This window comes from Miniopterus natalensis, chromosome 17 (genome assembly GCF_054644295.1).
Source record: "Miniopterus natalensis isolate mMinNat1 chromosome 17, mMinNat1.hap1, whole genome shotgun sequence".
NCBI lineage: Eukaryota > Metazoa > Chordata > Mammalia > Chiroptera > Miniopteridae > Miniopterus > Miniopterus natalensis.
Genome location: NC_142097.1, coordinates 25964519 through 25976636, shown reverse-complemented (window position 1 = coordinate 25976636; position 12118 = coordinate 25964519). Strand labels below are relative to the sequence as shown.

General features: G+C 52.1%; 1 protein-coding gene across 1 annotated transcript; it reads right to left on the bottom strand.

The window, feature by feature from the left end:
* Positions 1 to 326: 326 nt before the first annotated feature.
* On the bottom strand, positions 327 to 11901 carry TBX21 (T-box transcription factor 21). Its single transcript, XM_016202231.2, has 6 exons — positions 11411 to 11901; positions 2539 to 2693; positions 2075 to 2196; positions 1399 to 1557; positions 1187 to 1248; positions 327 to 945 (listed from the first exon to the last, which is right to left on the bottom strand). Exons 1-6 carry the CDS (start codon positions 11899 to 11901, stop codon positions 327 to 329), a joined length of 1608 nt encoding a protein of 535 aa, XP_016057717.2.
* Between the last annotated feature and the right edge of the window lie 217 nt (positions 11902 to 12118).

Sequence of the window (12118 nt, the reverse complement as noted above, 5' to 3'; positions counted from 1 at the left end):
AAAATAGGATGCTCCTTTGTATCCAAGACCTTCTAGTTCTGTTTTCTCTTCTCCAGCTGGGACCCCACAGCCAGAAGCAGCACCAGGTAAAAGACTGTAGTCAGGGCACAGGAAGGGGAGGGAACACTCCTTTTCGGTTTCACCACGGTCCAAGAAGCAGCCAATGAACCCCAGAATCCTTTTTGACCCCCCTCTTTCCATACCAACTACAAAAGGTGAAGGATCAGAGGGAGTTGGGGGCCACTCAGTCCTGAGTCTGTGGCCTATGTTAGTTGGTGTCCTCCAACCTATAACACTCTTTCTGTTCCTTTCACCGAGTCATTTGCTTAATTAGGAAAATAGTTATAAAACTGGCCTTCAGTTTCCTTATCAAAAGGAGAGGGGGCCCCAGCAGGGGAGGAGCTGTCGCCACTGGAAGGATAGGGGGACACACGTCTCTTCTTAGAGTCTCCTTCGCCCAGTCCTGAATCGCCCGACTCTGGCCGGATGGGGGTGATCTCAGTCCACAGCGAGGTGAAGCCCTGGTCCTCTAGCCCTCGCCCCTCTGAAGCACCAGGACCAGGTTCCATGGGCAGAGTCCGCATGGGGCGGAACCAGCTGGCTGGTCCCATCTTGGGAGGGTACTGGGGGGCCACAGGCCAGCCAGCTGCAGGTGCCAGGACCTCCTGGCCTCTGTAGTAGGACATGGTGGGCCCAGGGGCCGAGGGCAAGAATGCAGGCTTCATGCTGACTGCTCGAAATTCGGTCTCGTAGCTGTGGTCCCGGGGGGCCCCCAGCCAGTAAGGCTGGGGAACCACATCCTTGGCCTGGCCAGGAAGGTCGGGGTAGAAACGGCTGGGAACGGGATACTGGTTGGGTAGGAGCGAAGAGTAGTGGTCTCCCCCAAGCAATTGACAGTTGGGTCCAGGCGGGGAGGGGACACTGGTGTCAACAGATGTATACATGCTAAAAAAATAGGAGGCAAGAAGACAGGGGTCAGGAGCGGTGCTGGTCACCTATGAGCCTGCCTGTTCCACATCCCTCCCAGACCCTTCTTCCCTGGCCCACCAGCCCTCCAGCACCCATCCCAGTCTCTTCCATTCTCAGGGGCAGAGGGAAATATGCTGAGTACATGTCTGGGGTCCCCGTCTCAGGAGGGACCAAGAGGAGGCCTCTTTGAAGATGAGTTAAAACCAGTGGCACTTACGACTCAAAGTTCTCCCGGAATCCTTTGGCAAAAGGGTTATTATCAATTTTCAGCTGAGTAATCTAGAGAGAGGGGAAACAGAGTGTCCTGAGTCCTGATCGTGGGGCTAGGAAACTTCCAAAATCTCTCCCAAGGGAGACTGGGGGCCCCACTCTCTCTGTCCTCCCCCTCCCAGGCTCAGGCCCACACTTGGTTGCTGGGGCAGCCCCCACCTCGGCATTCTGGTAGGCGGTGACGGCAATAAACTGGGTTTCTTGGAAAGTGAAGATATGCGTGTTGGAAGCATCACAGGCCGCCTCTGGCTCCCCATCATTCACCTCGACAATGTGCAGCCGGGGCTGGTACTTATGGAGGGACTGGAGCACAATCATCTGAGAGAGAGCAAGAAGGTTGTGGAGGTGGGGAGGAGGGAGTCTGAAAGATTCCCCCCACCCTGAGGTCATCATATCCATTCCCCTGCCCTGACACCATGCAACTTTCCCCAGGCCTTCCAACTCCAGTCCCTTGGAGGCACCAGTTCTACCCTCTTGCCCCATTTCCTATCCCCAGATGTCTACTGTGACCAAGGTATTAGCACAAACAGGGCTTTTCAGAACATCCATTCCCTGGGACCACAGGTACCAACTCTACGCCTAGCATATTACCCAAGCGATGGCAGCCTGGGATTTGGCGGAGAAACCCCCAGACTGGCTTGACCTGTGTCAGCCTGAATGTGACACTGTCTGCCCTGAGATTCAGCTTCTTCCCACCTCATCTTCCCCTCAAGGTGGGTGGAAAAAAACAGAGAGGAAGAAAAATGATTCTTATAAAGCAGTATCAGCTTGCAGGGCACCCCTGTGGGCTCCGGACCGGGGGGCGAGGGGGCTAGCCCCCAGGAAGGGGTCCTACCTGAGTCGCATTGTTGGAGGCCCCTTTGTTGTTCGTGAGCTTTAGTTTCCCAAATGAAACTTCCTGGCGCATCCAGTGGGCTCCAGTGTTGGGGGAATCTGGGTGCACGTACAGGCGGTTTCCTGTGGACAGTTAACGTTTGGCATGCAGCCCCCAGGGCCAGACCCACAGTGAGGGGGCCTTCTTTGCCTGTCCTGAGGGGATATCAGAAAGGATGCAGGGGGAGGAGCACACAAGCAGGGCAAGGGGAGGTGTGGGCAGAGGACAGAGCAGAAGGCAGGCCAGAGCAAAGCAGAAAAGTGATGACAGAAAGGAAGCGAGAAGTAGGAGGGGTGGGGCACGGTGCGATGGGGAACTAAATCCTAGGTGTCAGGTGCAGGCACTTGGGGGTTCCCCTTGGATCCACAAGGGGGCGCCCAATCTTGGAGAAAAAGCGTGCCCGCTCCTCCCAAGCGGGCGCATACCTGGCATGCTGCCCTCGGCCTTTCCACACTGCACCCACTTGCCGCTCTGGTACCGCCAGTGGTGCTGGTCCACCAAGACCACGTCCACAAACATCCGGTAATGACTGGTGGGCTCCAACCCAGCCACAGTAAATGACAGGAATGGGAACATCCGCCTGGGGAGAACAGAGACCCACCAACACGGATCAGCCCCCAGCCCCTCGGACAGCCACACCTTGTGCAAAGGTCCCCAGTGCTGGGCCCCACTGGCTCCCACCCCTCAGGACAGCCAACTGGACATGTTCAGGGTGTTTGCCATCCATTTGTTCAACAGCCAAATTTAAAAATTGTTATAGCCCTGGCCGGTGTTGCTCAGTGGTTAGAGCGTCGGCCCGTTCACTGAAAGGTCACGGGTTCGATTCCCAGTCAAGGGAATGTACCCGGATTGCAGGTTCAATCCTTCCTTTCTTTCTTTTCTTTCTTTCTTTCTTTCTTTCTTTCTTTCTTTCTTTCTTTCTTTCTTTCTTTCTTTCTTTCTTTCTTTCTTTCTTTCTTTCTTTCTTTCTTTCTTTCTTTCTTTCTTTCTTTCTTTCTTTCTTTCTTTCTTTCTTTCTTTCTTTCTTTCTTTCTTTCTTTCTTTCTTTCCTTTCTCTCTCCCTCTTTCTTCTCCCTCCCTCCCTCCCTCCCTCCCTCTCTCCCTCCCTCCCTCCCTCCCTTTCTCTCCCTTCCCTCCCCCCCTTTCTCTCTCTTCCCTCCCTTCCTCCTTCCCTTCTACTCTCTCTAAAAATCAATGGAAAAAATATCCTCTAGTGAGGATTAACAAAAAATAAAAATATAAGTATAAATAAATATTAAGTTGCCCAGCTGGCATAACTCGGTGGTTGAGAATCGACCCATGAACCAGAAGGTAGGATTCAATTCCTGGTCAGGGCACATGCCCAGCTTGCAGGCTTGATCCCCAGTAGGGGTCGTGCAGGAGGTAGCCAATCAATGACTTTCATCATTGATGTTTCTCTCTCTCTCTCCCTCTCTCTGAAATCAATAAATTTTTTTTTTTTTTTTTTTTTAAGCAATGGTCCATTTTCTTTTTTTTTCTTTTTTTTTAAAAAATATATTTTTATTGATTTCAGAGAGAGAACAGGAGAGGGGGAGAGAGAGACAGAAACATCAATGATGAGAGAGTCATTGATCGAGCCCGGAATCCAGGCATGTGCCCTGACCAGGAATTGAACCCCGATTGCCTGGATCCTAGGTCGATGCTCAACCGCTAAGCCACACCCAGTCGGGCAATAAAAAAATTCTTTAAAAAATAAATAAATAAAAAGTAAGTTATATAAATTCACAATGAAACACAGGGTGGGGCAAAAGTAGGTTTACAGTTGTAAGTATGAGAAACAGAGTTTATTCTTGTATTATTGTTTATTAATTATTGTATTATTTTCCATACAAACAACTGTAAACTTACTTTTGAGCTACATTATAAACCAAGGTAATACATACTCAAAAATCATCACTTCCCAAATATTTTACTACATTTTCCTATTATCTCTGCTGCTGAGGTTATTTATGTCTATTGTACCTGTATGTGGAAATCTAGATAATATGCACCACTCCACGACTCTTCCCAACTCCACATTTAGTAATATCACATGGGTAGCTTGAAATCAACCACCATAAGAGTATTTATATCTTGGAAATCAGCAATCACTATGAATCAGGGCTTCTAAAAATATTTCGCTTTCAGCTCTAGCCAGTTTGGCTCAGTGGTTAAAGCATCGGCCTATGGACTGAAGAGTCCCGGGTTTGATCCTGGACAAGGGCACGTATCTTGGTTGTAGGCTCAATCCCAGGCCCTGGTCTGGGTGTGCAGGGGAGGCAACCAATTGATATGTCTCTCTTATATTGATGTTTCTCTCTCTCTCTCTCTCTCTCTCTCTCTCTCATCCACTCTCTCTAAAAGCAGTGGGAAAAAATATCCTCAGGTGAGGATTTAAATAAATAAATAAACGTTTTTCTTTCAGAGGGTTAGTTGCTAGACATTAGCTGCACACCACTGTCTGTAACCTTAGTTTGCTTCCTAGGGGACCAAAGCCTCAAGCCAGTCCCCCACAGGCAATTCCTACTAGGTCCTCAAGCCACAGTCCCCCGAGCCCTGGTCTGGCCTCAGTCTGATATCCACCCTCTCCACTGCGGCTCTCACGGTGCTAACACACTCCTAGCCTCATGGCACCCATCCACAGGCTCTCCCTGCCCCATCCTTCTGGGCCTGATGTCTGTGGTATTGCCTGCCCTAGGCCTGGGCCTTCAGAGAAGTAGCTAAAGTCCTAGGTGGAGCTTTCCACCTACCTGAAATAGGGCTCTATCAAACACAGTCCTCATAGTTGAAGTCCTAGTTCCCAGGGAAAGTGGAGGACATTGGTGTTGGAATTCTGCATTATTGTGCCAGAGTAATAAATTCAGAAAAAGAAGCACTCCCCTACCACCACCATCTCCATCACCTTCACCATCACTATCCCCATCACCACCATCACTACAACCGCACCTCAGCCATTACCACAACCATCAGCTTCCACTATCATCATCACTACGATTACCCCTTCCACCATCACCACCATCAAGACAACCACCACCTTTACCAGCACCAGCCACCATAATTTCCAGTGGCTCACCCTTTCTAACACAGGCTGGAAGAGCAGAGTTTTCAGGATGTCAGAGTTACCCTCATCAAAATTATTTTTCATTCCCACACACTTTTTCCCTCCTCTTAAGAGAAGTTCCATAAGAGGGGAAGAAAGGCACTAGTCCGCGAGTCAGGAAACCTGGGGGAAAGAGAGTTCCAGGGCCCTAGGAACACCATGGGGTAGATCCTAGTGCCAGAGGGTCCCAGCAAAACGCCCTTAGTAATCTTGGGGAGGTCTCATCGGAGGGCATTACCACATTCCTGCCTTCCTCAGACTCTCCTGCGCTGAGATCAAGAGACTTACCGGCCCTATGACCTTGGATAAGTTAATTGTCAAAACAAATCTCAGTTTCTTCACCCGTAAATGGAGATAATAACTCCCGTCCATCTTTTCTCTGACAGCTGTTAAGAAGTTCCAAAGATGTGAAACTCAGCTCACCTTCTCTCCCATGCCACCCCCATCCCACTTTCTTCCAGGCCCAGAGCTGTCAAAGCCCTCTGGCCAGGCCCAAGGACCCTGAGCAAGAGTCCAAAGTTCCAGTTTCAGGCCCTGGGTCCCAGGGGCTCAGCAGGCCAGTCAATCTGAGAAATCAAAGGTTAGGAAGAGGCCTTGAGCAATCGAGGGTGGGAGAATATTTTCAACCCATTCTTACCACCAACTCATTCTACGACAGTGGTCAGGCCACTCACACGTTTCCTATATGGTCACTGGTTCCTATCCAAACTTGTAGGAATTAAGGGAGAGAAGGGAACATATTCATTGAGCCTCTACTTATGCAGCAGCCAGTTCATTGAACCAGCCCTTTGAGACATAAAATGTTATTTTCAATTTTATACCTTTTTTTTTTTAACATATCTTTATTGATTTCAGAGAGAGGAAAGGAGAGGGAGAGAGAGAGAAACATCAATGATGAGAGAGTCCTTGATCGGCTGTCTAGTCCACAACCTGGGCATGTGTCCTGACGGGGAATGGAACCCCGATCTCCTGGATCCTAGGTTGATGCTCAACCGCTGAGCCACACTCGGCCGGGCTCAATTTTATACTTGAAGAAAAGGAGCCTGAAGAGGTTTGGTGATGGCTCCTTGGTGGGAGAGCAGAGCCGGAGTCTCCTGGCTACAGAGCACAGACTGTGGTCTCTGTCCCTCCATCTCGCTTAGCGCTGGTAGAGGGAAATGGAAGGCACACAGGAAGAGACGGGCAAAGGGGAGAGGGGAAGGGAGGTCTCAATTTCACCCTAAAAGTCTAGAATCATCACCAGCTGGAATCCTAAAATAGCCCCTGATTTACATGACACTTTGCTGGGAAGGAACAGGGAGTAACAATGGGTCTGGTGCCAAACTGAGGCCCCCCAAAAGTCCACTGACCATTCTGCTCTCGGGGGACAAGTTTCAAGATCTCAAATTCCTCTACTGCCCCTAAAAACCATCCTGCCTTGAGATATCTGCAGCAACATCGTATCCCTTCCCAATCCCGAACACCTCTGACACGCTCCAGTTCACCACCATTAAGTACAAATTAAAAGGAGACAGTTTTTGTCAGTCATGTTGGCAAAATGTTTCAAAACTGGTAATATCTATATAATGCTGATGGGCCTGTGGGAAAATGGGTCTTCTCACACACTATAGATGGGGATGTAAACTGGTACCACCTTTTAGGAGGGTTCTCGGGCCATGCCTCTTACCTATCAAAATGCACTCCCCACCGAGGGGTCTCCTCCTCCCGCCAGCCTCAGGCCTACTTAATAAAAACCAAATGGCCATAAGCAAACGACCAAACAGAAAGCAAAGCTGTTTTCACCTGCCCTACGAGAAATAAAACCAGTCAGCCGAAATTAAAGCAACCTTAAAACTGAAAATATTTTTGAACAATTTGTCAAATTCTTGGAATTGGGAATGTAGAGAAGGGGAAACCTCAATGGCTGTGAGGCCAGCGACGGAGGATTGTGTGGGACAGAGATTGTTTCATCAGCCCGTAACTTCACACAGACACACACAATGCAAGCTGAGCTACTTAACAACAGACCTACCCAAAGTTATTTTAATTATAATAATCAGCTAATCACACCCAGAAAAGTGGGGATTGCCGGCAATAAATGTACACCCACACACCCAGACACCAGCCTCTCTCTTCCTCTACTGAGAATGTCTACCGTCAACTATTACAGGCTCACCAGCACATCCATAGCACAAATACAGTGCAGCACAGAAACGTAGCACAGGCCTGGGGTGGGCGCCATCAGGCACCCCAAGTCTCTACAAACACACAGACTTGAACACCAAGCCTCCAGTTAGCCAGTCCATCCGTCTGTCCTCAGCTTCCCCGTCCCAGCCCCACCTGAGCTGCCTGGCTCAGTCTCTGGACCTGGAGTCACCCACTGCCTGCCCCCACCCCGCTCCCACCCGTCGAGGAGAGCATGACTGTGCGGCTGGTCCAGCCCGAGGGGTGGGACTGAGGTGGGAGGGAGAGGAAGGATCTGGGAGCAAGTGAGTCAGCTCAACGCAAAAGGCTGCAGGGCTGTGGGTGGGCCCGGGCTGGAAGGATTTTTCAAAAAGGAAGAAGGCTGTGGGTGATGTGGTGGTGACTGGCAGGTCACTGGAACCCACGGAGGGACAAGCCTGACTGCCAAGGCAGAGGACAGAAAGGGAGCTGTCCTTTGAGCCCAACTCTTGCTTTTCAGAAGCAGGTAGCAGAAGAAAATGGCTGCCAACTTCCCAGGTCACTGGAGCCCAAGCTCAGATATGGGGTGATTCGGGGCTGGTCGGACTGAATTGGGGGTGGCGTGTCCTCTGTCCCTTTCGCCCCACCATGGGGCCCCTGAGGCCTGGTCCAAGGAGGGGAGTCAAAGGATATGGGGAGCAGCCACCGCTCGCTTCCGAAAGGGAGCCCACCGTGTCTGAAGCAGTCACTTAGGGCGGGTCGAGAGCGAGAGATGATTGTAAAACACACACACGCACGCGCACACGCACACGCACACCCCACGCTTGTGAAACAGTCTGGGAGATGTGACGATATTTAGGCATTTCTTTTCAGGTTTGCTAATGGTATTGTGTTTATTTTTTTAAAGTTATTTTTAGAGATACATAAAGGAATGCTTAAGGATGAAATAACATTGTGTCTAGGATTTACTAATTCTTTACACTTTCACTGATACAGCTGCAGCCCAGAGGGTGGAAGCGAAGTGAGCGGGGGGAAGGAGGGCGGCCGGGCCAGCGCTGCCCGCTGCAGCTGGAATGGGTAGGTGGGCGTCCGCTACAGTTTCCTCTCCACTTTTGTATATACAGCTGACCCGGGAGCCACACGGGGGCAGGGGTGCCAACCCCCATGCAGTCGAAAATTCACTTAACGACTTTTGACTCGACCAAAACTTAACTGCTAATAGCCTACTGTTGACCAGTAATCGAAGCTTAACAGATAACATAAAGTCAAGTAACAACATATTTTATATGTTATAAGTATATACCGTATCCTTATAATAAAGTAAGCTAGAGAAAAGAAAATGTAACTAAGAAAACCATAAGGCCTAGGTTGAGCATCGACCTAGGATCCAGGAGGTCGAGGTTCGATTCCCAGTCAGGGCACATGCCCCGGTTGCGGGCTCGATCCCCAGTCCGGGGCGTGTAAGAGGCAGTCGATCAATGACTCTCTCTCACCATTGATGTTTCTCTCTCTCTCCCTCTCCCTTCCTCTCTCTGAAATCAATAAAGCTATATTTAAAAAAAAGAAGAAAATCATAAGGATGAATAAATGCACTTACGGTATTTATTGAAAAAAATAGGCGTGTAAGTTAAGATGCTCAGTTCAAATGCATATTGTTTGAGGGTCAACTATACTGGAATTTTGTTGTTGTTAATCCCCACACTACGATATTTTTTCCATTGATTTTTAGAGAGTGGAAGAGAGGGAGGGACGGGGAGAGAGAAACATCAATGTGAGAGAGACACACCGATCGGATGCCTCCGCCACACACGCCCCAACTAGGGCCAGGGATTGAAACTGCAACCCAGGTACGTGCCCTTGACTGGGAGTCGAATCAAGACCCTTCAGTGTGTGGGCCGACGCTCTAACCACTGAGCCGTATGGGCCAGAGCTACTAGAATTTTTCATAATTCACAAAAGTAAGTGTATGGATCTAGAAAGGAGACAACAAAACTTGTCAAGAGAGAATTATTCGGCAGGAGCCTAAAGGACAGAAGGAGACTGGAGGGGCAGAGATGGGGACCCACATTCAGAGATGCATCCCCTGAGATACCTCCCTAAACAGCCTGTGGGCAAACCACAACTGGCCCAGTACCCGTCAGGTCCCTGAAGTTCCGGCTGACGCTCCATCCACCTCACCTCTCAAACTGGAGGGGCCGGGGCCTGACAGCAGGCTGTGGGGAGACCCAGATCCCAGGGTGGGAAGGCTTCCTGACCACACCACAGGGTGGAGGCCCAAGTTCAGGCCTCTGTGTGACTGAATGTAAGCCACTTACTATCCCTGCGCCTCAGTGCCCCCAGCTATGTAATGGGAAGACTGCTTGACCTACCTAGCACACAGAGAAATAATGGAAGTGAAAGCACTCTGAATGCATCAAGGCCCACGGAGAGTGTAGGGGCTGTTTTTACTCCTGGCCATGGGAGAAACCCAGGCAGTTCTGCCAGTGAAGGGTGTGCTGTGTAACCTCAGAAGAGTCTCTTACTGTCTCTGGGCCCATTTCCTTATCTGTGCAGGGAGGGAGGGGACTGGAAAAAATCTTCTGGGTCCCCTCCAATTCAGACACAATGGGACTACAAGCTTGGGCTGTGCCTGGGTGGACCCAGAAGGGCTAGGTTTCCAGGGAGCAGAGAGGAATGATCAGAAGGTTCAGGAGATGAAGGTCATGCTGTTGAAGAAAATGCCAACTTTCCTGGGCCCATCCCAAGGAAAGAGGAACAGCTCAGCAACTTGAGCCGATTGTGGTTGGTGTACAGGTCCCTCAATCCCAGGTGACTCCACAGAAATCATCAGGAGGGGAGAATGTTCCAGCAATACCCAGACTAAATGTCAACCCCCAGGCCAGTATGGCCTCTGCTGTCTTTCTCTCCAAGCTCCATACTTGGTATACACTCTTTAACACTCCCCAAGTCCACTGATGACAGCCCCTCCACAGACAGGTCCCAACCACATGGCCCCTCCTGGGAAAGGTGGGTGCACACTCTCCCATGACAAACACCGGCAGGGCCTGCTCAGAGTCTTGCTTACTAAACAAATACCACACAACTTGCGAGTTTCTCTTTCTTTCCCCACGCAGGAGGCTCTCTCCGGAAGCAAACCCTACCAGCCCCAAACCCTACCCCACATGAGCTGAGCCCCGAGGGTCCTAAGCCATGGGTTCCGCAGGCTGGACCAGTGAATGTGTAGCATAGGCTTTCAGGGGACAGACCTCAAAGGGTACAGAATATGGGGCTGGCTGCCAGCTGGGACCCATGGGTTGGCTTCGCCTCGCCTGCTTGGGCCCATGGGCATTTGGGCCCTCTGGCAAGAGCCTGTTTTTGGAAGAGATCTGTGCCCCACACACACTTTACCAACCCCCCAACACACACACACACACACACACACACACACACACACATACACACACACATGACATGAACTCAAAGAACTACCGGAAAGGAAACTTGACCACTGTGTCTCTGTGTCACTAAATCCTAGTCTTACCTCCCTTCCCAAAGCTGACCTGTGAACAACAGCAGCAAAGGGGCTGGGTGAGGTGGGCACCAGGGGCCTGGGAAGATGAGGGGCTGGGTGAAGTGGGCACCAGGGGCCTGGGAAGATGAGGACTGCGTCAGTGCTGGTTACATTGCAAGACTCTGCCCTTCCCCTCCATTTCCCCAAACACAGGGGCTAAGAGGTGTCCTGCCCTGTCAAACCCACAACACTGCACCCCCTCTGCCTGCTGCGCCCCGGATTCAGGCAAAGAGCAGGGCACACACCAGTTCTGGGTAAACCCCTAAGCCAAGGTAACTCTCATTGCACCCACCCTCATCCATCCTTCTTCTGGGTTCTGCCTGTTAGTGTAATCTCCCGGGATAAACAAGGCCCACAACTTCCCTACCAGCCCCTCTCCCTCCCCCCAAAGGCTAAACCCAAACAGTGAGGGACACGGAGACACGAGCCACGTCTAGACAGAAAAACAGAGAGAGAGAGAGAGACAGGCGTCCGAGTTCCGGGCTGCGGCGCGCGCCTCACTCACCGTCCCTGCTTGGTGATGATCATCTCCGTCTGGTGCTGGTTGAACTTGGACCACAACAGGTGGTTGTTGAGCGCGACTCTCAGCTTCCCCGACACCTCCAGCCCGGCGGGCAGCGCATAGTCCTCGCGCGGCCCCGGGTAGAGTCCTGCGCGCGGGTCTGGGACCGCGTAGCCGTCCGCGGGCTGATAGCCCTCGGCGCCCGGCGTCGGCGGGAAGGGCTCGCCGGGCCCGGGGAAGCCGGGGGCCTGGGGCCGGGGTGGGTAGGCATAGGCTCCGAGGAAGCGGCCGGGCGGGGCGGACACCAGGGCGCCCCCGGCATAGGGCGCCCCCAGGCTGGAGCCCCCGCGGCGCTCAGCTGCGTCCTGCGCGACCGGCTCCGGGTAGAAGTAGCGGTTCTGCGGGTCGGGGCCGGGCGCCCGGCCCTCATCGCTCGCTGGCATCGGCTCGGTGCCCGTCAGCATGTCTCTGCAGCCTGGCTCCACGATGCCCATACGGGGCGGGCGGGCACCTTCCAGCGGCCGTCGGGGGCCGACCCCCTCCTCGCGGGGGTGGCCCAGAGGATCAGGGACTGGAGGACGGGGGCGGGGCGGGGGCCCCGGGGGCGGGGGCCCCACCGGAATCTGGACTCGGACGCCTGGGTCCTGCGCCTGCGTTTGGCGGGCGCGCGGCAGCTCCCGGGCTCCCTCTCTAGCGGGCCGCTGTCACTAG